This window comes from Dermochelys coriacea, chromosome 2 (assembly GCF_009764565.3).
Source record: "Dermochelys coriacea isolate rDerCor1 chromosome 2, rDerCor1.pri.v4, whole genome shotgun sequence".
Lineage (NCBI taxonomy): Eukaryota > Metazoa > Chordata > Testudines > Dermochelyidae > Dermochelys > Dermochelys coriacea.
In genome coordinates, this window is record NC_050069.1 from 167,568,671 (window position 1) to 167,592,193 (window position 23,523).

General features: G+C 41.8%; 1 protein-coding gene across 13 annotated transcripts in view; it reads right to left on the reverse strand.

The window, feature by feature from the left end:
• The window catches only part of IKZF1 (IKAROS family zinc finger 1), a 92,960-nt gene that overhangs the window by 49,682 nt on the left and 19,755 nt on the right, over nucleotides 1-23,523 (reverse strand). For all 13 annotated transcript variants that reach the window (XM_043508650.1, XM_043508647.1, XM_038390099.2 and 10 more), the window contains one exon: nucleotides 20,811-20,924. In XM_043508650.1, coding sequence (XP_043364585.1) covers nucleotides 20,811-20,924 — 114 coding nt within the window. Of the gene's footprint in view, nucleotides 1-20,810; nucleotides 20,925-23,523 lie in introns of those variants that run through there.

Genomic DNA, 23,523 nt, shown 5'->3' on the forward strand with positions numbered 1-23,523 from the left:
CAGTGCCGCCTTTCTCCAAAACATATTTTTACTGTCCCCATGCTTTGCAGTAGCCATGGCAGATGTTCTTAGCGGTCAGAGAAAAGAAAAAAAGAGGCTCAAACTGCACCTTTATTGTAGGAAATGACTAACCACTAAAGTGCATGTTATCTCCAGGTCGGCTCTTGAAGCATTTCTCATGATGAAACATGCATGTTTCAAATTCAGTTATGAGATGTGAAATCTCACTCCAAAAACAAAGGGCCAGCGTGTTTTCATTCTGTAAGCAACTTTCACACCCTCCATAGCCTCAAAAGCACAGTAGCAAAGATAGGCCTAGACCAAAACACGCTCCTTCAACTTCAATCAATTTGGGCCTACATCCAAAACTTCACATCTCTACAAAATGGGCCTATTTCATCATTGCATTGCGCCTCCTTTATGAGGGTAACTCCATTGAGTCACAGACATAACACTGTAGTAATGCCGTGGTAAATCAGACACAGGAGTTGTTAACATTCCTTCTCTCCTCCCGAAGTTAGAGTGATATAGAAAAGTGCTTCTCTGAGCAACTTTCAGCTACTAGCAGCTCAGATACTTAAAAACTGCAAAATAAATGAGGGGTTTGCAGGATATATTTAACTTGACTTACAAACTTTTATTTTACCTGATTCATAGAGCAGAAAGGACCATTGTGATAATGCAGTATGATCTCTTGTATAACACAGGCCATAGAACTTCCCCAAAATAATCCACTGGTGCTATTTATTTTGCTTCCACATATAATGAAATTGATATTTATTCTGTGCTATATTTTTAGATCCAAGGATATTCTTACTCTCTGAATTTTTAGGCCATATTGTTTTAAACAAAACTAAGTTCTTTTAACGTCTCATGTCAAACCAGTACCACTGCATACTGGAATTGAGATTCAAGGTTTTTCTGTTGCCTCTGTTGGACAGGCAGGTAATTATATTGTAAGATCTTTGGGGTAAGGACAATCTTTATGTTGTGTGTATGTACAGGGTGTAGTACAATGGAACCCTGATCCATCATTGGGGTCCCTACATGTCATTGCAGTACAAATAAATAACACAATTTTAGATAAAAGGTACTGTCAGCGTCTTAATCTACCCCCCCCCCCAGCAATTGTTCAGGGCTGAAACCTTGCATAAACAATGAGATATTGAAAAGATCAAGAGGAGTAATTTTATCCAGCTAATAAGGATATTGGATATGCAACTATGCACGGTCAACAAGTTCTGTATTGTGACAGCCATGAAATGAGTGATCAAAATCTGGCCATCTACCTTTTGCAAACGTTCATGATGTGTTAAGATTATCAACAAAGGCGTTTCCTGCTCTCCTAGCTTTTATGGAATCTTCAAAAATGTATAACAGACAAAGTTTTTGTCAAACTTCCTGTCAATTCTTAGTTGTACGCTTCATATAGCATGTGGGGGCCATTAGCTTGCCTAAGTCTTTCTGTGACTTTTTAAAGCATCTGCTCAGTGTATTTTTTAAGGTAAATTACAACATTTGAATTTGAAACAACAAGCATCATGTATCAATTTCAGGAAACAGGATTTTTTTCTATCAGCTGTCAATTTAACTGCCTTCAGTTTTCACCAATATAATATAGTTGACCAAATTTATACCTACAAGCACACAGATCATTGGTGTGACTAATAATAGAATGCTTGCTTATATATCCAAAATATTGTCATGATTCTGCAAACACTAAAACAGGTGAGTAAAATGCATGGAAGCAGCACCATTAAAGTCAAGATCTGAGAACAGATAGAATAGGATCCTATCAAACATAATTCATGTGAGACTCACTTTTGCTGCTCCAGAAGGACAGCTCACATTTGACTGTTTTTTTCCCTAGGACATTGTCTCTACGTTCATATTGTGTTAGAAAAGCCATTTGTTTGGAAAGGTAGACTCTTTCCGGTACAAATAAAGTACAACTCCTATGCCGCTTAACTAAATCAAAAATAGTAGTTGCACCCAAAATGTATGTACTTTCCTTTCTCTGGAAAGTAAAAAAAAAACAAAAAACAAAAAAAAACAAAACAAACCTAGCAAATATATTCCTATGTCCACTATTGCTTCAAGTGGCTTGTAAGGTCACTGCAGATCCAAACCCACAAACTGATACTCAGTCAACTCATACAACATGCAAAATTCTCATGCCAGCACCTAGCCAGAGTAGCTGGGTTGCGTGCTGGACAGCTGAATGTGGTGAAAAGCCTTTTCTACCAGCTGCAGAACAACTCCAGGAAGGCTACTACTTCCTATCAGCTAATGCAAACTTTCACACCCTTGATGAACTCACAGTGCAGTGTGGAGTACAAGAAGATCCATGAAGCAAAATATCTTCTTCGCCTCATTATCTGAGGACAGATATAACTGAAGAGTGAATTTGGGCTACAAAATCTTTATTACTAGGCTTTTCTGGACCAGGAAACCATTGTGCTAGGTGCGGTACAAATATGGACAAAAGACATTCCCTATCCCAAAGAGTTTACAATCTAAGAGTAAGAGAAGAGGCAATAGATGCATACAGACAGACTGACAGGGGAGTACACAATGAGACAATGTTGGTCGGCATGATAGGTAGTGGTCATCTCAGCACACCACAACCTAACCTCTGTCAATTTCTTTGTTGGCCTCATAGAATCATAGAAATGTAGGGGTTGAAGGGACCTCAAGAGGTAACCTAGTCCAGTCCTCTGTGCTGAGGCAGGACCAGGTACACCTCGAACATCCCTGATAGGTGTTTGTTCAACTAGTTTTTAAAAACCTCCAATGATACGGATTCCACAACTTCCTTGGAAGCCTTTTCCAGAGCTTAACTATCCTTGTAGTTAGAAATTTTTTCCTAATATCTAACCTAAATCTTCTTTGCTGCAGATGAAGCCTGTTATTTCTTGTCCTACCTTCAGTGAACATGGAGAACAACTGATCACTTTTCTCTTTATAACAGCTCTTAACATATTTGATTACCATTTTGTAGTGCATTTGACTTCTTTCTACCTCAGTGTAGTACTTTGCACTTCTCCTTATTGAATTTCATCTTTTTGATATCAGACCAATTCTCCAATTTATCAAGATCATTTTGGAATTCTAACCCTGCCCTCCAACCTGCTTGCAATCCCTCCCAGTGTGCGTCATCTGCAAATTTTATAAGCATACTCTCAATTCCATTACCAACATCGTTAATGAAGATATTGAATAGTACCAGACCTAGGACTTCCCCCTGTGGGACCCCACTGGATAAATCTCCCAGTCTGATACCAAATTCTTTGAATATGGTGTTTCGACTAGTTGTGCATGCACTTTACAGTAATTTATTCTAGACCACATTTCCATAGTTTGTTTATGAGAATATCATGTGGGATTGTGTCAAAAGCCTTACTAAAATCAAGATATATCATGTCTATATCTTTCCCCGATCCGCTATGCCAGTAACCCTGTCAAAGAAGGAAATGAGGTTGATTTAGAATGATTTGTTCTTGACAAATCCATGTTGGTTATTATTTATCATTCTATTATCCTCTAGGTTCTTACAGATTTTTAATAATTAGTTCCAATATCTTTCCAGGTATAAAAGTTAAACTGACTAGCATAGCATTCCCCAGATCCTCTTTGTCCTCTTTTTCAAAGGCAGGTACTATGTTGGCCCTTCTTCAGTCCCCTGGGACCTCACCCTCAATGAGTTCTCGAAGATAATCACTAATGGTTCCAAGCTCACTTCAGCTAGTTCCTTAGGTATCCTAGGGAGAATTTCATGAGACTCAGCCCACTTGAAAACATTTAACTTATCTAAATATTCTTTAACCCATTCTTTTGCTATTGTGGCTTGCATTCCTTCCCTCTTTTTGTTAAAATTAATTATGCTAAAACATCTGGTTACAATTAACCTTTTTAGTGAAGAATGAAATAAAATAGTTATTAAACACCTCCAGCTTCTTGATGTCATCAGTTATTAGCTCTCCTTCCCTGCTAAGTAGCAAACCTGCACATTCATTCATCTTTCTCTTGCTCCTAATGTACTTACAGAAGCTCTTCTTATTCTTTTTTATGTTCTTTGCTAGTTGTAACTCAGTTTGTGCCTTACCCTTTCTGATTTTGTCTCCACATGCTAGTGCTAGTCTTTTGTACTCATCCTTAGCCATGTGTGCATCTTTCCACTTTTTGCAGGGTTCCTTTTGGATTTTTAGGTCATTAAAAAGCTCCTGGATGAGCCATATTGGTCCTTTACTATTCTTCTTCATGGCATAGGAGAGTTGTAAGGAGGGGTTTGAAGGAGACCAGTGAAGTGGCTTTATGGATGCTTATGCACAGATCCTCCAAAGTGTGAGGGACAGCACTGGAGAAAGCACAAAGGGGCTTGTTTAAAAATCTAACAAGTGGGCAATAGAGGCTGGCATCACTGGCCAACTAAAGGCAGGGGTACACCTTTCAATACAGAATGAGAGATGATTGGTATAGTGGAGATAAGCCATGAAGGGCATTGAAAGACAAGGAGCTTATGTTTGATGTGATAGAGAAAAGGGAGCCAGTGGAGGGATGCAAAAAGAGGTGTGATATGTTCAAAATGACAATCTAGGAGAATGATCTTGACAGTAGAATTCTGAACTGATATGAGCAGGGCAAGACTGCATTAGTCAAGGCCAGAGAAAAGGATGTTGCAGTAACCTAGTGGGTTTAGCTGAACAGGAACAAAGTACTCTTGTTCCGGAATACAAGTGTCCATACATGGAGTTATTCAGGAACAACTGTGTGTGTTTAAACAAACCCTAAGCCAGAAGCAACCCAGTTAGATTCTCAGAGCCCAGTGTGAGTGTTTGAGGGCTGGCCATTAGAATACTATCTTTTTACTTGTAAATTAAGCAAATTTGACCTAGAAGTCACAGACAAAAATATGGAACATCTATTTTTACACAGTAACTTGTTCTTATACTTGAACTGCATTTTAAGGCTGTATTTTCACATGAGGCTTTGAGATTAGATGCCCGACTCCCATTCACTTTCAGTGGGATTTGGTACCTAATTCCCTTAGGCTCCTTTGAAATTCTCAGTCATTATTATTATTTTTATAATATCACAGTAGCACCTGAAGCCCCATTGTGCTAGGCAAATACACAGCAATAGTCCTTAGCCTGAAGAGTTTGCCATCTAAATGGACAAAAGAGTCATCCATTTCTTCCAATTTTTACCACAAATGGAAACAGAGTTCCCAGCAAAGTCACTGTGTGCATGCACTCATGCATCTAAGGGTAAAATGTGGCTCTCACATGGTCCCAGAGGGGAGACAGAGGAAAACGTTAAGAGTTTCATTTTCTCTGGCTCATCTTTTACATCAAACAAATGTGCAGTGCCTGTTAGTACTGGAGGAGTGCAGCCCGCTGCGGGAAACCTTCCCAGCAGGTCTTGTGAAATTGCTTCTGCTGATGCAAATATGCTATTTGCTAGAGCTACCCATAGCTATCTGATGAACTCCCATCGTATGCCTAAATGTGAAAAACACAACCCACAGCCCAGAATGTGTGGATCACTATGTTCTCAGGAAGTACGCAAGTAACATAAGTACTTGCGCTCTGTCTCACTGGCGGGGGGTTGGGGTGGGGGAGATCAGACAGCAAACACCAGGCCTCACACAGGAAGGCTGGGGTCTGCTTTTTGCTCAACTAGCCTAGGCTTTGTGAAGTGCTGTATTTTGCACCAACCTGTAGGTCCCCCACACCGAATTGGAGGTGGTTCCTTAAATATCACACTCATTTTCTGGGACTGGAGAATAGAAATATTGTTAACTACTTCTGTTCAGAGTTGTTCTTTATTTTAATTGCTCTTTCATATTCAATTGCTCAATCCATTATTGAAACAGCTCTTAGGTTATCAAACTAGAAGGCATGCATCAGCTTTTAGTGGGAAGTGTATATCAAACAGGAGATACAAGATATTGTATCTGTATTTTCTATGTGATTGTTTTTTCAACATGATACGGATATCCCTCTGTTCCGAGGACAAGATGCCTCAAAAAGTACGAGTGTGCATTACTAAATTTTCTATCAGATGATAAAAAAGTAAAAAATTAGACTTAATGATCTAAAAAATTATATGCTAAGAGCTGAATATGCTGAACTAACCCTTTAAAGTTTTATTAACTTGCCCTTCTGTCTCTCATAGAGTCTCTACTTGATTGACACTCTAGGTAACAACTTTAAGAAATAAAGCACACATGCCAGTCAGTGAGTTACCATCTGAGTTTGTGTACACTTAGGGGATAATCCTGCTCCCACTGAAGTAAACTGCACAATTACCCTTCACTTCAGTTGGGTCCAATACAGGAGTGTGGCCCCTCTTCTGACAAAGACCCATATCTTGCCCTTCCATCCATAAACCCTTTCTCTGGGAAAGAAACAGGGCACCCAGGAAACTAAGTGCAGTGTCCACCTACAGCTACTCTGTGGGGCCTTGGAGATGGCAAGGGCTAAACCTATGGAGTCATGGTATCCATGGAGAACTCTGTTCCCAGTCCCTTGGATCCATGCGAATCTGTGGGCTGTTCTGCAGGCTTCTGCCTTCACCAGCACACCTCCATTGGGAGTCATGATGCCATGGGATGCCCTCCATCCTCTAACTGTGCAGTAGATGCTGCAGAGGGGACTCTGATGGTCTAGTTGTCCCATCACTTACACTAGTAGAACTTCATTGACTTCAACAGAGTCACTCACTCTTGATTTACACTAGTGTGAGTGAGAGGAGAATCAGGCCCTCAGAGTTAATGCTGCCTTTAATGACTAACTTAAATCCATGTAGCAGAGTATAGTGCTCAGAGGCAAGAAGAAAGAGGGACTTGTGAACATGAGGAGGACGGAGTGTGCAGCATGCTACATTGATTTTGTTCCTGTCTTTGTAAGACTTTTCTGGCACATTTTATTTTCATACTCCCTTCTGCTGCTCGCAGGACAGTTCATGGGCACACTGCATTCACACAACCTGTGAGAGATGCAATGAATACAAAACTAAAAACTAAACATATTCTCCCCAGCTCCTTCCCACTTCCCAATTGGAATTTACACTGCTAGAAGGGATACTGTCAAATTAGCAGCAACTAATCTTTTCCTCTCCTGTGTTTGAAAAAAATCTGTTTTGTATTTGTATTTGTATTATTTGTATTTATTTTGCAAAATACATACTTCAGTGCTCTTTGTTCTTTAAAAAATTGCTAGAAGCCTGCCCTCAAGAGAAATCCTACACCAATAAATCTCTGTATGTGTGATTTGATTTTAAATGTATATAATGTAGCCTTGTGTGGGTGTGCGTGTATTTACATAAATTTACACAAACACCAAATAGTGTTTCTATACATAAGTGTGTGTGTGTACACATGAGAGAGAGAGAGAGAGAGAGAGAGAGAGAGAGAGAGAGACTCATGCATGGTGGAGTAACATACAGTGGCTGGTTGGGAAACACTGCTGTTTCAAGCTTCCAGGATGGCACCATAAAAAACAAATAAAAAAATAAATAAAGATGAGGATTTCTAAACTAAAAATATCTCGGCACTGGCCCTGTAACACCAAAGGCTCAAACTTGTACTGTATAAATCAGTCTCTTTCATAGCATGGAGGGAGACCTGTTAATGTGTACAGAACTAACAAAATGAGACATTTCCTGCATTATTTTGCAAGGAGTAACAAATTCCAGTTAACATCACAATAAGCCCATGATAGGATACCAATTTCACTAGAATCTACTTGCAACGCTGTGGTAAGATTAAGCAAATGTGTTCATACCGCAGGTAATACCTCATTACCATTAATTATTTCATGCCTTCTGCATGTGATGGGCTATTGAAATCTCCTGTTAGCGTATTAACATTTGTTATACTTATTTCTACAGTTGTGTGTTCAAACAGGCAGCAACAAAACAAGACAGAGAAGTCCAATTCCCACTTCATTTTTAGAATAATGTTGCTCTAGACCTGCAGTACAAATATGCTCCAGCAATCCCCCTAGTTCAGCAGCCCTTTTCTAATTCCAGCAAAGTGATATTTCAGTGAAAATCGTTCAGATTCTGGGAGAAAGGCTCACTCCATGTACAGAAAGGAAAGTGCAAGTGTCCTTGTGATACAGTAGTACAAACTAACCATGGGGGAATCCTGCAGCGTTTAGTCAAAATCCCCATGCGAGCCACTGCTTCTTTGGCTTCCAGTGGAAACCTGAGTGAGCTGTGCACCCACAGTAACCAATGTAAGGCAGAAGCATGAGGAATGTGGGGAGGGAGGTCAGGGGGGGGTCTCAGATGAAGCAGAGTGATTGGCAGTTGGCTGGCTCAGGCCAAAAGGGGAGCAAGGCTGGCCAGGGTGGGGACATGGTCAATTCAGTGCATTCCCCAGGCAGCCTGTACCATCAAGGCTCCTATGAAACCCAGCTGCAGATCAAAACCGTTCTCCCCAGCCAAATATCTGCTCTCTCCCAGGGGTGAATTCTCTCAGGGCCCACCTATAGGCACAGCAGGATAGACTCCAGCCCACTGAACTTACAGTAAGAAGAGTAGGATTATACCTATCAATTTACTTTTAGTGGGGATCTCTTTACAGGCACAGAAAGAAAGAAACACGCAAGGTTCTTCTCTGAAAAGACTCTGTCATGTGGGCGGACTGAAAATTTGTTTAGAAGCTGTTCCACTTTGCATTTAGCTGTGACATTCAGAGTACCTTACCCAGACCTGAAGAGCTCTCTGCGACTCAAAAGCTTGTCTCTCTCACCAACAGAAGTTGATCCAATAAAAGATATTACCTCACCCATCTTGTCTTTACAAAAAAGAGACTGTTCCATGTGAATAAAACAGGCTTAGCGATATTCCTTGGCTGGCAATGCTCATTTCAGTGCTAATGAAAACTTTCTGCTTTAACATCAACTACTGATGCCACTTGCAAACATTGAAACATATATTTACCACAGGAATTACGTGCATATAACCCGGTTCACACCACACTGAGATGCAAATGTATCTTGAAAGGGAAAGGACCAGCCTTTCACTCCCCAAAATTGTGCCAGGATTAAACGAAACAACAACAAGAAGCAAACATTTATAAGTCTGGAAGTTCACATCCATCCAAGTGGGGATGTTTGCTGCTCACAGCCTGTTGCAAATACAGGATGATTTTAAGTGATGAAATATGGACAATATTTTTTCTTTTTTTTATAAATTGCAACACATGCTGAAAGCATCTCCAAATTCACTTAAAGCATACCTTTCATTTCACTAGAAATTTCTGTTAGGTTATTCCCTCAAATTCTAATTTCTGTTAAAGCTCCTTTTCAAATAAATAAATAAAAAGGAAGGCTCATCTCCTTTCACATAATAGTCCAGAGCAAACAAGGTGACTGAAAACTTTGTAAGAGCAACTTCCTCAAAAGATATATTTTCCAGGGCAGAAAATAGGGTAGAAATTTTGGCTTACAATTTAAGTTCTACTTACACGTTTTAGTGAGTACATGAGTCTCTTCTGCTTTTAAAACTCTCTGGTAGTTCACTTTGGAGAGTGGAAGAAAAATTCTGACTAAACTGGGGTGGAGGAGAGCACAGGAGAAGAGCAAAGGTGACAGTCAGCAACTAAAACTTGGATTTATTTAAACATCTCTGCTCAGTAGGAAATTAATGGCAAGTTAGCTGTTTGCTTTATAGACAGAATTGTGTACATGTCCAGGGTAACATTTTCAAAAGTTCCTAAGATCTAGATCCTCAAAGGTATTTAGGTGCCTCACTCTAAGTGATTCCAATGGGAGTTAGATGCCTAAATGCCTTTGAGAATCTGGGCCCGCGTGACTTAGGAGCCTATGTCCCATTTTCAAAAATGACATAGTTAGGCCACTAGGCACTTCTGAATATCCCACAAGGCATCTTTAGGCATCTAAATACCTTCAAAATGTGGTCCTAAGTCATTTTTGAAAATGTTATCCCTAACCTAAAAATGTAAATGAAACAAGGAAATAGCAGCAAACTGGAAAAAACCCACCACTGAGTACTACCCTGATATTTAGTTTTCCCACATGCATCTTTACAACATAAAATTCTATCTTTGTGGGTGGGAGTGGCAGGGGGAAGCCTGTAATATTATGTAGAACATGTGCAGCTTTTTATTGCCTGCTTCTTCTTTTTCTATCTTATTCATTCCAGAGTGTATATAACTGAGGTCAGAGTTGGACTTTATACAAGTTGTTTCCTGAAGCCATGACTCTGGTGAACAGGTTCCTTTAGCTCACAAAGTCAACTGCCTGTTCTCTTCACACTATCTCTATAACTAAAAGACTCATAAGTTTGCAATGAAAAGAGCAAAAAGTATGCTGCCAGGAATTCAACCTTCTGCATTCAGTGCACAATTTCCCTAAAGGGATCCATCTTGATTAGGATTGGAGAGGACTTCAGTTAACAGAACTGGAAAGATCCAGGGACACATTTCTGTCCCACTGAACTCAGCGAGCTTTTGTTATGGACTTTATGGGATCAAGAATATAGAAAAGGAAACTGGAATAAATAAATGAGCTTTTCTTTTTCCCCTTCTTGATCAGAGATTTAAGGCCTGCCTACATTAGGGAAATTTGCACTGGTGCAGCTATACTGACATGGTGCACTGGTGCAAACCACTAATGTAGACACACTGCCCTGGAGCAACTTATTGTAATACTGGTGCAAGTGCAAGCTCCATTTTGCTTTGGTATAGCACATCTATATTAGGGGTTTGCATCAGTACAACTATATTAGTGCCAATGCCCCTAATGTACACAAGCACTGATTTTCAAAGGTATTTAGGCCCCAAAAGATGCAGATAAACACCTAGGGGGAGTCTCAAAAGCAATGGTACTTGCGTGCCTAGGCACTTTTGAAAATCCCACCAGGCACCTATCCAAACTTTTAGGGGCCTGAGTACCTTTGAAAATCTGGCCCTAATTTATGCAGTGCAACTTTAGCCCAAGTTACACAAGTGTGGCAAGAGGATAATATGTCATTAAAAAAAGCAGAGTGAGCAGTTAGCTCCAAAGCTCAGGCAACAGATACTCTTTGCATTACGGCTTAGACCAATCATCTTCTCACTTTGGCTACAACCCTACAGCATGCTCATGTTTAGTCAGAACTTGCACATGAGAGAGAGCGAATCTGAGCCAAACGGTAAACAACAAATAATAAATATAAAAGTGTGTGGACCTGAGACCCATCCAAGATCTCTATACACAGTCATTCCCTTAAAATAACCTGAGGTTTAGCAAGCTACTGTCACAAAGGTCCTCCCCAATCTAAAATCTGCTCCCCCACATCCAGCAAAAGCCCAACTTGTCTGAGCTCTGCTGCAGCCATGGCTGAGATCCTGCTAGATAATTTTAACTCCCCAGCTAGAATGGAGCTTATCAGAGCAGAAGAGATGTGCTTCATAGATTAAAAAACAACTTCCTTTAACTGTAGATTATATCAGCAGGCTCAGTATCCGTACTTAAAAAGCCACATAGCTATGCACACTGCTTGTCTCCAATTTTGCCAAAGCTCACTGCTTGCTTAGGTCTTGTCTACGCTACAAAGTTTTGATGTCAAAAATTACGCTGCTTTAATTAAAGCTCTTTAATTAAAACAGCTGTTGCATGTCCACACTAGCTCCTTGTGGCAGCAGAGTGCATCCATACTAGCAGCTCTTGCATCCACATAGAGAGCAGTGCACTGTGGCAGCTATCCCACTGTGCAACTGACCACAGGGCGATCTGGAACGGGTTTGCAATGCCTCATGGTGCAGGTACAGCGTCACATGGTGCAGGTTTCTCAATCCCATCATTCCAGGGGCATCCTAATAGATTATCAACCCCTTTTTCAACTGAAGGGGGCGGGGGAGGGAGAGGAGAGAGTGGTGTGTCTGGGGCAGGGGAAATGGAAGGCTGACTGGTCTATGCTGAGGTAGGGGGGAGGGTACCCCCCAAGTCAGCCCCCTGCTTTGCTCGGCACAGCAGTCTCTCCCAAAGCAGCCTCCTCTGCCTGCCTGCCTATAGTTCTATGATTCCCTCCGAGTTCTCCCACAGCCTCCTCAACTGCGGGACATCCTGAGCAGCTCTGTGAGCGCTCCATGCTGAGGAATGTCAAAGCTGCACAGCAATGCCTCCTGTCCCCCCTCCCCACCACCTGCCATTGTGTTCCTAGCGCAGGGCAGAACAGGAGCGTTGCACGTTAGTGATTTGCTCTTTGCTCCCCAAAGGGAGCAGCACACGCAGCTGTCAGATACTTCCCAGAGCTTTGAAAGTGCAGGGAGGGGCATGCCCACAGGGCAGCAGAGATCAAAACAGTGAGCAGAATGGTCCTGACAGGCATTGTGGGATACTGGTGGAAGCCAGTTATGTCGACAAAACGCACAGCAGTGTCTACACTGACAGTTTGTTGCTTTAACTTGCTGCAGAAAGCTTTGCGCCTCTCGTTGAGGTGGTTTTATTTTACTGCCAAAAGTAGCTTTGCAGTGTGTACACCTCCCCTGTTTTGTTGGCAAAAGGCAGCTTTTGCTGACAATACTTTATAGTGTAGGCAAAGCCTTACTTTCAACTGTGAAAAAATAACACTCGGACAGTTTAGTTTCTTCCCTGGCATAGCAAGTGACATTTACTAATGGACGTTTGCACAGCCCTCAGCAATGCTCTGGTACACTTAAAATGGCATCAGTTCTACAAATTACACAACTTGGGTGAAAAAAGAAAAAAAAACCATTCCCACCCAGAATGTTGTCATGTTTTGGGTAAAGAAGCCATTCCTCCACTTAAAGGATAAAGCATGAAAAAGCTGCTTGTAGAATATAACATCCACTGCCCCAAAGTATTCAGAGTAGCAGCCGTCTTAGTCTGTATTCGCAAAAAGAAAAGGAGTACTTGTGGCACCTTAGAGACTAACTAGAGAGCATAAGCTCAAATAAATGTGTTAGTCTCTAAGGTGCCACAAGTACTCCTTTTCTTTTTGCCCCAAAGTATTATCCTATTTAGGATAACTTCTGGTCTCAAGGAAGTCTTTGAAGTCAAGGGGTTATACCCAATAGCAGAATTTGACACAGGTATTATGGTAGGTTCCAGGCTTACCTTCCACAGTGCCCTTTGTTAAAGTATTTCATGATAGGAGCATGGCAGTGACCTGTATGATTACACTTACCAATATAAATGATTTACCAATATATTTGACCAATAACATTTACCAATATAAATGATTCTTGCAACTTTGTTTTGAGAAGTTGTCACGCCACTATTTGCAGCAGGCCTTTGAAATGCAGCAGGGATATAATTCTGGATTCAGGGAAATATCTTTCACAGGCCTCATGGAAATCTGTATCTATTTGTCTGCATTTATAAGCTGCTGAAAATAACCATCGCCTGTCTGTGTTGCACATCTTGTTTTCAGCAGCATGGCAAAATCCTTCAATTTTCCATTAGCCCTCCACATCCATCACCTTAGTGCCTCACTCCAGCAATCCATATAAATATACTTGCAATGCACGGTCTCATTCTATCCAATGGGCAAATAGAATTTTTGCCAGGCTGATGTATAAACGATACATCACATATACCCCCCACCCCACATCTGTGGTAATGATATTTGTGTAATTTATTATGCACCTTTAAGAGTCCTTTTTGCACTCTGCCCACTAACCCATCTCCACCTATTTACTCTAATATACAAAAACCCTGAGCTGTTTCATTCAGCCATATTTTTAAAAAGAACAACCCCTACAAAAATATTTCCTATTTTCTTCTCAAATGTGGAATTTCCCACAAAATCATACTGGCCAGGGTCCAACTGTAGGCAATATTCAGAGCTGCACTAATGGTAGTTTTAAGGTCCAGTATCTCATGACTCCTTCAATGGAAGCTTTAGCCCATATGAGAGGGGAGATTCCCAGCTTCCCTATTTTAAAAAGTTTCTAAAACATATTGGTTGTAGTTTTTTTTTCACTCCGTCTGAAACCTCTTCAGCTGGATTTATGATACTGCAGAAATCTAGCTTGATTCTGGAGGTTTAATAGAGAATTTCCAATACAAACATGCAAGTCTTTCCCAAACATTTCTAAAGTAGTTTTCTGTTACATCTTTGGTGCCTACAGAACACACAAGGTTTTACCAGCACTTATTTGGGATGATTCACACAACTCCCTCAGCACTTTGCCAGTCATGTGAGTAATGTGGACATCCCAAACTGAAGAAAGTGAACTCTTTAAGCCACACTCCAGCTTTATATTCACTCTCTCTCTCTCTCGCTCTCTCTGAGTTTTTACACACATAAGTATTTTATTATACATACACAGCACATCCTTGTTGGCCACCAAGGTCCAATGGATGAGACAGATTGGGTGACCGTAAAGAGTTTAGTTCTGTTGCTCTCCTAAATGCTTAATAGTTTTGGGCCCACAGTTCCACTGTCAAAATAGCAATTAACTGGACAGAGTAATATGGACTTATTGCAACCAATTGGACAGTGTTTTGCAATCTAGGGTGGTGCACTTCCCCTTTTGTTTTCCTGCCTTGTCTCCCTCTTTTTTAGTAGCCTTCTCTCACTTTTTCTCTGCCTACACTCACCCAGTAGTGAGTTGCCACAGAACTATTTTAATGTTGAGCTGTAGTAGCTGGAACCTTCAGACACCTGTGTACCCTGGTATCCTCTTTGCCAGGTGCTGGAGTGCTTTAAGAGAAATAAAAGACCGTGGTATCGACGAGTGAGAATCTTGGTATGCACCAGATCTAAGAAGGCAGTAATACAAGTCACACCTCCTCTGAATCACCAAGGCATCTGGAATAAAGGATCCTAGGGATGTGTCAGAGTCCCAGCGGTGCCAGGTGCTGAGGTTCAGTAACTAAGCAGGCTCCTACAGCAAATTAGGTGTGTGGGAGGGAGGTAACAGCCATTTACCAAACTCAAATTAGAGGAGAGAGGAATAGCTATTGCTCTCCCCTTCCCCTTCACCCACCCCCCTATTATTTTTTAAATGAATTGAGAAAACTGACTGGAGTTTTTAGTTTACAGTAAAAGCCATCATGCCTTGGGTTAAAAGAGTGACACCCCCCCATGACCTCTAAAACCTGTGACTTTGGGCATTTTACCTCACAGTCTGTCCACATTTCAACCCGTGGGGGAGGAGTTTTCCCCACTTCCTCTGGGGAGGAGGAATGGTCTTATGGTCTATCAATTCCAGGCCCATAGCAATCATCTGCTACTGGGCTGGTGGCCACTTTTACCTTTTGTTTACAAAGCCACTGGTTCTCTTCACTGCCCCCATTCAATTCTGAAATGAATGTTTAAAGCAGCTGCTGTAAGCAATATGGAGACCCACCTTCAGCTGTCAGCTACAGTTTCAGAAAATTTGTGAGCCCTGGGCCCACAATTTCTTTTCTGAGGCCTCATCTAAGCTTGTAATTTGCCTCCTATTTCAGCCGTCAGTGGCCAGCCATTGATTAGGTACACGTATGTAAACTCTAACGTAAGCAAAGGAAGCTTCTATTTGCACTGGTAGAAATGAAGATAAGTTACACCAGTGCAAATGGGGGCTTTACTAGTGTATTCTAGGGATCTGCACATCAGTGGCGGGCCACAGATGGCTCAAATCAGGGCAAATTCCCAGGACAGAGAAGATCTTAAACTGTAACTGCCTATCAAATGCAAGGAGTGCATCGTCAACAGTGACGATTCACAGCAGCTGCTCTAAATGTTTATTATCAAACCTGAATGAGGGCAGTGGGATTGGGGACCGAATATTCCAGGTCAGCTTTTTAATTAACAATTAAACATGGGAAATAGGACTATGCATCTATGCAAGGTTATAATACACTTATCACCAAAGAGTGGGATTTTCTAAAGTGCCGAAGGCCCAGATCCTCAAACTTCCATTGAAGTTAGGAGCCTAAATATCTTTGAGAATCTGGGCCTTATGTGACTTAACACAAGTCAGTGGCTTTCTGTGGGACTTGTGCTCCGAAGTCACTTAGGCACTTTTGAAAATCTCACGTGTGGTTTCTAGGAGTAAAGATCCTGAAACTCAGAGTAGGTGGATCTGGGTGAGCAGAGCAAAAAGAAAAGAAAAACGGTTATAGGTGCCAGATCAGAACAAGAAGGAAATCTAGGGTGGAGAAGAAAGGCAGGAAGGAAATTTGGTAGACAAGGCAGCAGAAGTACAGGTTGAAGGAGGAAGCTATTCAACCTCACAGTGATCCAGGAGTTAGATGGTAAAGAAGCTGACAAGCTGATCAGGGAAATAAATGACTTAAATTTCGTCCCCTGACCCTCTTTATTGGTGCTTTGCTCTGCTGGTTTAGAGTATTCTCAGACGCCAGTGATGAGTTTACTTCTGCACAGAATATTTTCAAAGCTGTCTATCATTTTCAGAGACAGAGATTTTGGTTGTCTCCATTTTTGAGTGTTCATCTTGAGGCACGTTAAAAGAGGCCTGATTTTTTTAACAACTGCTGAGCACTAACACCTTGAAATCTGGGTCCCTTAAGCTGATTCAAATTGGACATACATAAACTGACAGACCCCAAAATCACCAGTCACTAAAGAAAATCTTGGCTGGTGAATTTTGTTCTTTTACTCAAGGAATCAACTGTACCTTCACTTCTCTGAGAGATGGTGGCGTATTAACAAGAATGTATTGTGTGTACATGTGAAAGTACCTGTACAGTGTTCACCAAAGGAAAGAAGAGCTTATGTGGGGCATTTCCCAGGCACTTAGGCTCATGTTTGTTGATCTATTGTTCTTTCTCCCCAGTCTTGTAACCACCTGCTACCATTCGCACATGTGCACGGGAGAGGCTAGTAAGCACTGGCCAATCTATGCAGCGAGTACTTCCTGTCAAGGGAAAAGAGTTTCAGTATGTTCCCTTTTTAGCAGATCTGCAGCATAAGGTTTAACGCTCAGGTTACCATAGAAGGGGGTGGGAGAGGAGATTTTCAAAGGCACAAAAGGGAGTTAAGTGCCTATCTTTCTGTCTAAAATAACTTATGTTCCCTGATCTTTTGACCTTTAAAATGCTAAATGGATTAATAAAGGTAACTAACGTTCTGAGCATGAGGTTAGACGTTTCCTTCAGTGCAACTACAAATCTGACTAAGCAAGCAGTCCATTTGGAACATTTCAACCTCAGGTGTATGTCATCCCTTCAAGATTTCTCATCTAATGTTACCAGTTCATGGTGGACAATAGTTACTCCTTCCATTCACCAATAGTAAATTTCCAATGTCATCTCCAGTTGGCTTACATTTCAGCTACACTCCAGAGTCTAGCCTGTCTTCAGCACACACACACACAATTCTGGTTAACGATAATGCTACATGCATGCAGTAAGGAGAGAATTGATCTTCTAAGGGGTTATGGTACAAACATAATCATAGGCTGAAATGCACCGGAATGCACAGAGTATTGCCATTGCCTAAGGAACCAGATAGAACACTGGGAAAGTCTTTAGGATTAAAACGTGCCTGGTCATCTTTTGTCATATGCATCTTGTGTAACCATGGCCCACATGTTCTCCCTCTGCTACAACGTGTATAGAACTTGTGGGTCATTACAATACTCTGTTGTCCACAACCATCTCCCCCTTTCCTCCAAACTGCTTTCCAAGGTCATCTTGATATTGACTTATGATCTCCGTAACACATAGAGAGGGGAAGAAACTGGAGAAAGCACTAATAGAGGCGTAGCAATGCCTCCTTTCATGTGCAATGTAAGGAGTTTCTGCGCTTCTATGCCACTATCACAGTGGTAACAGGTTCTTCTCTTAGCTGTCTAGCAACTTATATGGGCGCAAACATTGTAGTATCTCTGCTATTGCATTCATTAAACCTTGACTGACATTAACTTTTTTTGGATGGGGAGCCACCATATCAAACTGAAGTGCCTCTGGAGGCCATATTTCACTGACATGTAAAACGCAGCTTCATGTCAAGCCTTGCTGATCGAGATGAAAGTCACATATTTAACTCTGACAAAGATGGAATGATAAACAAAATGCCTGCCTGTTCAGCTAGAGGGACCATGAAACATGCACTGATTAGTATTATGAAAGCAGAATTAGATTCTCCCTTATTATGAACCCCATCTTCACTTAAAAAAAAAAAAGAAAAAAAAAAAAGGTAGCAAGCAGATGCATGTATTATACTCCAGACAGCACTAAGATTGTGTGGAATACGGGGAAGTTGTTATGAAATTGAGGCCTTTTAAACAGGATAATATAATTTTCGAAGAAAAACTATGATTAGCTCCAGGAGAAAAGATTATTAGAAAGGATGAAAGCAAATCCAGCTCTGGGGTCTAGAGAAATAATTTAAGTGTTGGATTCTGACTATTAATGAATAGTGCCCAGAGAGCAGAGTATTGCAAATTGTCTTTATTGTTATATAGGGCAGAGCATCTCTTCCTTGCAAGAATGTAACCCCTGTCACCCAAGTAGCCATGGATGGAACATGAGGGTCTTTGAGCAGCTGTAGAAAGATATGCTGCAGTCAAGATGATGAAGACCTGTTTTACCACTGGGATCCTATGAGGACAAGAGATATATTTCATTGTACAGGGAAACCCAAGAACAATGTGTTTGTTTTATAAAAACTCACTGTAGATATGTACTACTTTGCAATCTCACTACAGGTGTGCTGAGAAGCTTTTAGGAGAGTTGCAACACCAGCAAAGGTGGGTTTCAGCATGGCCCATTTTGCATAATCTGTGTGCGGTTAAATAAATTTGATGTAATCAAAATATTGGCTGTTTTAAAAGTTATCTGTTTACCTATTTACCAGTTATTTGATTAAGAGGTTTTAAATCAAGATTTGAATATGTTGTAATAGCAGGTTATTGTGGAGGAATGATAGGTTCAGTTTACTGATCATGTTAACAAAGATATAAAGGGCAACATTTTCAAAAACAGGTGCCTAAAGTTAGCCTCCTAAATTCATAAGTGGCCTGATTTTCAAAACTGCTGAGTGTAACACTGACAGACCCCAGTTGTCGGCAGGCAGGATTGAACCTGGAACCTCTGGAGCTTAGTGCATGAACCTCTACTGCATGAGCTAAAAGCCATCTGCCTCTTTGCTAAGGCTGTAGAGCAGACTCATTAATCTCTCTCTAAGTCGTCTTGGTGCCACTAGATGGGACAGATCACCACACCCAGGAAGAGTGTGGGTTACACTGAGCACCTGTACTTTTTTTTTTTTAAATAGAGTCAGACCACTTATTTTGCCTAATTATGGCTTTAGGAGCCTAATTTTATGCTCCTACTTTTGAGAATATTTGCTTAAGCGCTGAGCAAATGAAGACTCCCAAGGCAGTATTGCGCTGGTGGTTCTATTCATTACTCCGCCACTGCCCTGCGGGGTCAGTTTGGGTGAGCCATTTCCCCTCTTTGTGACTCCTCTTCCCGCCGACCCTTTGTGTGTCTTCTCTGTTTAGAGTATCAACTCTTCAGGGCAGAGACTCTCTCAATCTTTTGTTTATCCATGCTCTTGCCCAATGGGTCCCCATCTCTATTGGGGACTTTAATTGCTACCATAAAATAAACCCTTCTCCTGGCACCTCTGTTTATCCAAATATCAGTGGAATTTTACTAACCCCCCAGTGCTGGCAGACAGGCAAGAAGAGCATTTTAATATGTGTTGCCTTTTCCTACTGAAAGGGACATTTCAGTCTTTCCTGGTATTAATCCCAGATTTGGAAGGCAGAGGAAATGTTGATTCTGTGGCTCTGTAAATTCCTTCTGAGTGGAGATAAGCAGCTGCACAGGCATATTTGAATATTTTACTCTACCAGAGTGCGTCAAGCAGCAACAGACCCAATCCTGCACACTGGGCTGCGATTAATGATTTTGGGCTTGTCTACACACTGCATTAGTCCACAACAGACAGGTGTAAATTCTAGTGTGCACTACCGTGTTGCACACTAACTGTGGACTCTGTTGACATGCTCTAAAACTTCCCCAGTACATGTTAACATAGCTCCATTTCAAACAATACTACATTAATGCACAGTGGAGGACTTTTAGTGCGTGTCAGGAGGGTCCACATGGGCCAGTTAGTGCTCAGTACACTAGTGCTCATTAGAATTCACCTCTTCTGTGGATTAAAGGGCAAAGCAAACACGCCCTTAGGCTAAGAAGTATCAGCACTATGCAAATCAGTTCTGGTTCACGATTAGCTGTAAACTAATGGATTTGGCCATTTTGCAGATTACACAGGAAAGAGAAAGTGATTTTAGGGATATGCACAATAAAAACAGCAAGCATCATTGCAGAGCAGTCTGTAAAAAGGTTGAACATACATAGCCAAAGAATTTGCAAGTTATGAGCAAACCATATGCCATAATGTGAAACATTTGAAGAAATCCACCAAGCACAGAGCTAACGTGCTCATGGCCAAGCTAATGTTCAGATCAGAAAACTGAGTATTCCACACGTTAACAAAATTGGAGTGAGCTTTATTTTGCCTTGGAACCACACACTTCATAATCTATTACTGATCTCTACAGCAGAACAGTTTCCTATGCAGAATTAGAAGGGTTTCATCTCCTTGAGGGAGATGCATGCAACCAGTCATGCTTTAGAAACTAGACAAGTGGCAGGATCTTTCTAGTTCCTTTAGGATGAACTGGCCTGCTGGCCTGCAGACTGCATTCCCCTACATGATGGGGGGAAAGCACTGAACAACCTCATTGAATTACCATTACTAAAGGGTATGAAGACTTCCTAGTATACCAGTCAACTATACAATGTTTTGTTTAATACTATGGTGGACTAATATTTCTAAACACAACAGACCAACCATCTTACCCAAAACTCTGTCATTCTTCTGCTGTCCTCCTGTACTGGTTGAAAGGTCTTCTGGTACAGGCATGGGCTCATCTGCATCATCTGGGACATCACTTATTGGAGGACTTTCCTTTCCTAATCACAGAAGAATAAATAATAACGTAAAATTAATAATATTGGCTGGAATAGCTAAAATACTTACCAGGGACCCTAGCCTGCTATCCTCCTGCATGAAAAGCTCCTCCTGCAGTGGGAGTTATATGCATGGAAGAACATCCTTGCTAGATACACTTTACCCATAACACCAAGGGACTGACTTCTTACTTTCTTCCCTGGATGCTCGATAAAGATAAGTAGATATTTGCTCTGGTGCTAGCAACTACTAACAGCAAAACTATACTGACAAATTGTCTAAATGCTCTAAAAGCTCTACTCACAAATGATTAGGATGCACAGCAACGGTGGGCAAACTTTTTGGCCCAGGGCCACGCTGGGGTATGGAAATTGTATAGTGGGCCATGAATGCTCACGAAATTGGGGGTTGGGATGCGGGTTGGGGTGCGGGCTCTGGGGTGGGGCCAGAAATGAGGAGTTCAGGGTATGGGGCGGGTCAGGGTGCGGGGGGGGTGAGGGCTCTGGTGGGGGCTAGGGATGAGGGGTTTTGGGTGCAGGTGGGGGCTCCAGGCTGGGACCAAAGGGTTCAGAAGGTGGGAGGGGGATCAGGACTGGGGCAGGGGGTTGGGGCACGGGGGCAGGTGAGAGCTCTGGGGTGGGGCTGGGGATGAGGCACCTGGAGTACAAAAGGGGGATTCTGGGCTGAGATTGAGGGGTTCGGAAGGCGGGAGGGGGATCAGGGCTGTGGCAGGGGATTGGGGCATGGGGGGGCTCAGGGGTGCAGGTTCCGGCCAGCACTTAGCACAAGCAGCTCCTGGAAGCATGTCCCCCCTCCAGCTCCATGGTGCAGCCAGGCGGATCTGCACGCTGCCCCATCCACAGCTGCCACCCCTGTAGCTCCTGTTGGCCGCAGTTCATGGCCAATGGGAGCTGCGGAAGGGGCAGTGCGTGCAGACAGGGCAGCTCACAGAGCTGCCTGGCCACACCTCCGCGTACTACGTAGGAGCCAGAGGGGATCGAGCGGGGGGGTGGGGTCATGCCAGCTGGAGCGCCGGAGCAAGACAAACTCCCAAACCCGCTCCTCAGCTGGAGCTGAGGGCCGGACTAAATGGTTTGACGGGACGGATATGGACCATAGTTTGCCCACCCCGGTGTACAGCATGGCTTTACTCTTAGCCACAGTTCTTACTGGCTGGCTCACAACACAGGCTTAAAAATGGCTTGACCCTACAAGACACTTAGTTCTCTCAGCTCCCAGTGACTTCTATCACTCAGTGCCTTACATGATTTGGCTTGCCAGTGCACTGCTGCCAGAATCAAGTTCAACCCAACATGGTACTGCTTTGTGTTTTGTGATCTCTCGTTGGCAAAGTGAAACAAACCAACAGCTTGAATACAAGTTTTTTGCAGAATAAACAAATCAGGTTCCATAGCAATTTTTTAAATTAAAAAGGTAACATTTCAGTTCCAAACGCAAGACATTTCAGAAAATAATTCCACTCCTAATTACTGCACTATGACAGATGGGGAGGTTTCTTGTGTTAATTTTCATTCACTGTGGATACAACCTTGTTGTGTAGTACTACAGCATGCATTATCCTGCCAAGAGGCCCTCTTACAATGGCTTTAAACACTATGGGTCAAATCCAGGCCTGGTGTCACTCTACTGTAGCCAATAGAGTTATCTAGGAGATTAATTTAGACCACCATTATTAAAAGACAATTCTTTTATCAAACAATAAAAGAATGAGATAGACAATGGGCTGGATTCTGACCTCACTGATGTTGGAATAACACCACTAACTTTACCAACTTTAATTACAGAGGGCCTTTTATGAAGATCATCTACAAGTATTTGAAGATGGTGTAAAAAGGAAAGTGCTGCTAAGGACTTTGTGACTACATAACTAGGTATAAAGGGATTAAATTTAGAAGGGGAAAAAAGAAGTTGACTTAATTTCTTAATGATGAATTTATCAGATTGTATAACAGTCTCCCAAGGGAAGCACCAGGAGCAGCATCAGATGAGTCATTTAAAACTACAGTGGACAAAGAACTTCAGGATAAACTGTGGGGACCAATCCCTACACTGGCAGGAGGACAGACTATATGAGTTAAAATGTCTTTCACATCTCTAACTTCTATGGTATTTCTGTAAAGAGACAAATAATACTGACTAGATGTGGATGCCCAGCTGAGGATGGGTTGGGTAAGGGAAAGGAAGGAGCATGAACTCAGAGCAAAAAAGAACAAAGCAGGAAGTAAGCTGATTAAAATGTTTCGATTGTTATTTGCTCAGCTCCTTTGTGCAGTTAGCCCTGTAATTTCCTTGACTACTTTACAGGCTTTAAGGAACTTAAGAACTGCTAACAACTTTTTCACTGCAAGTCACAACTTGCCAAGCTGAGCTGCATCTTACGGAGAGGAGGCAGAGAGTGGGGTAATACAGCTTAAACATTTGAACTATTTTTAAAAAAAAAAGCAGCAGAAGAAGAAATTTAACTCATGGGCGAGGGTCATTCCCAATCAGAACCGGTTTCCCTAATCTTAGATTTTCCTTCGCAAAATGTATATATCTTACTATATGTTCCATTCTATGCATCCGATGAAGTAGGCTGTA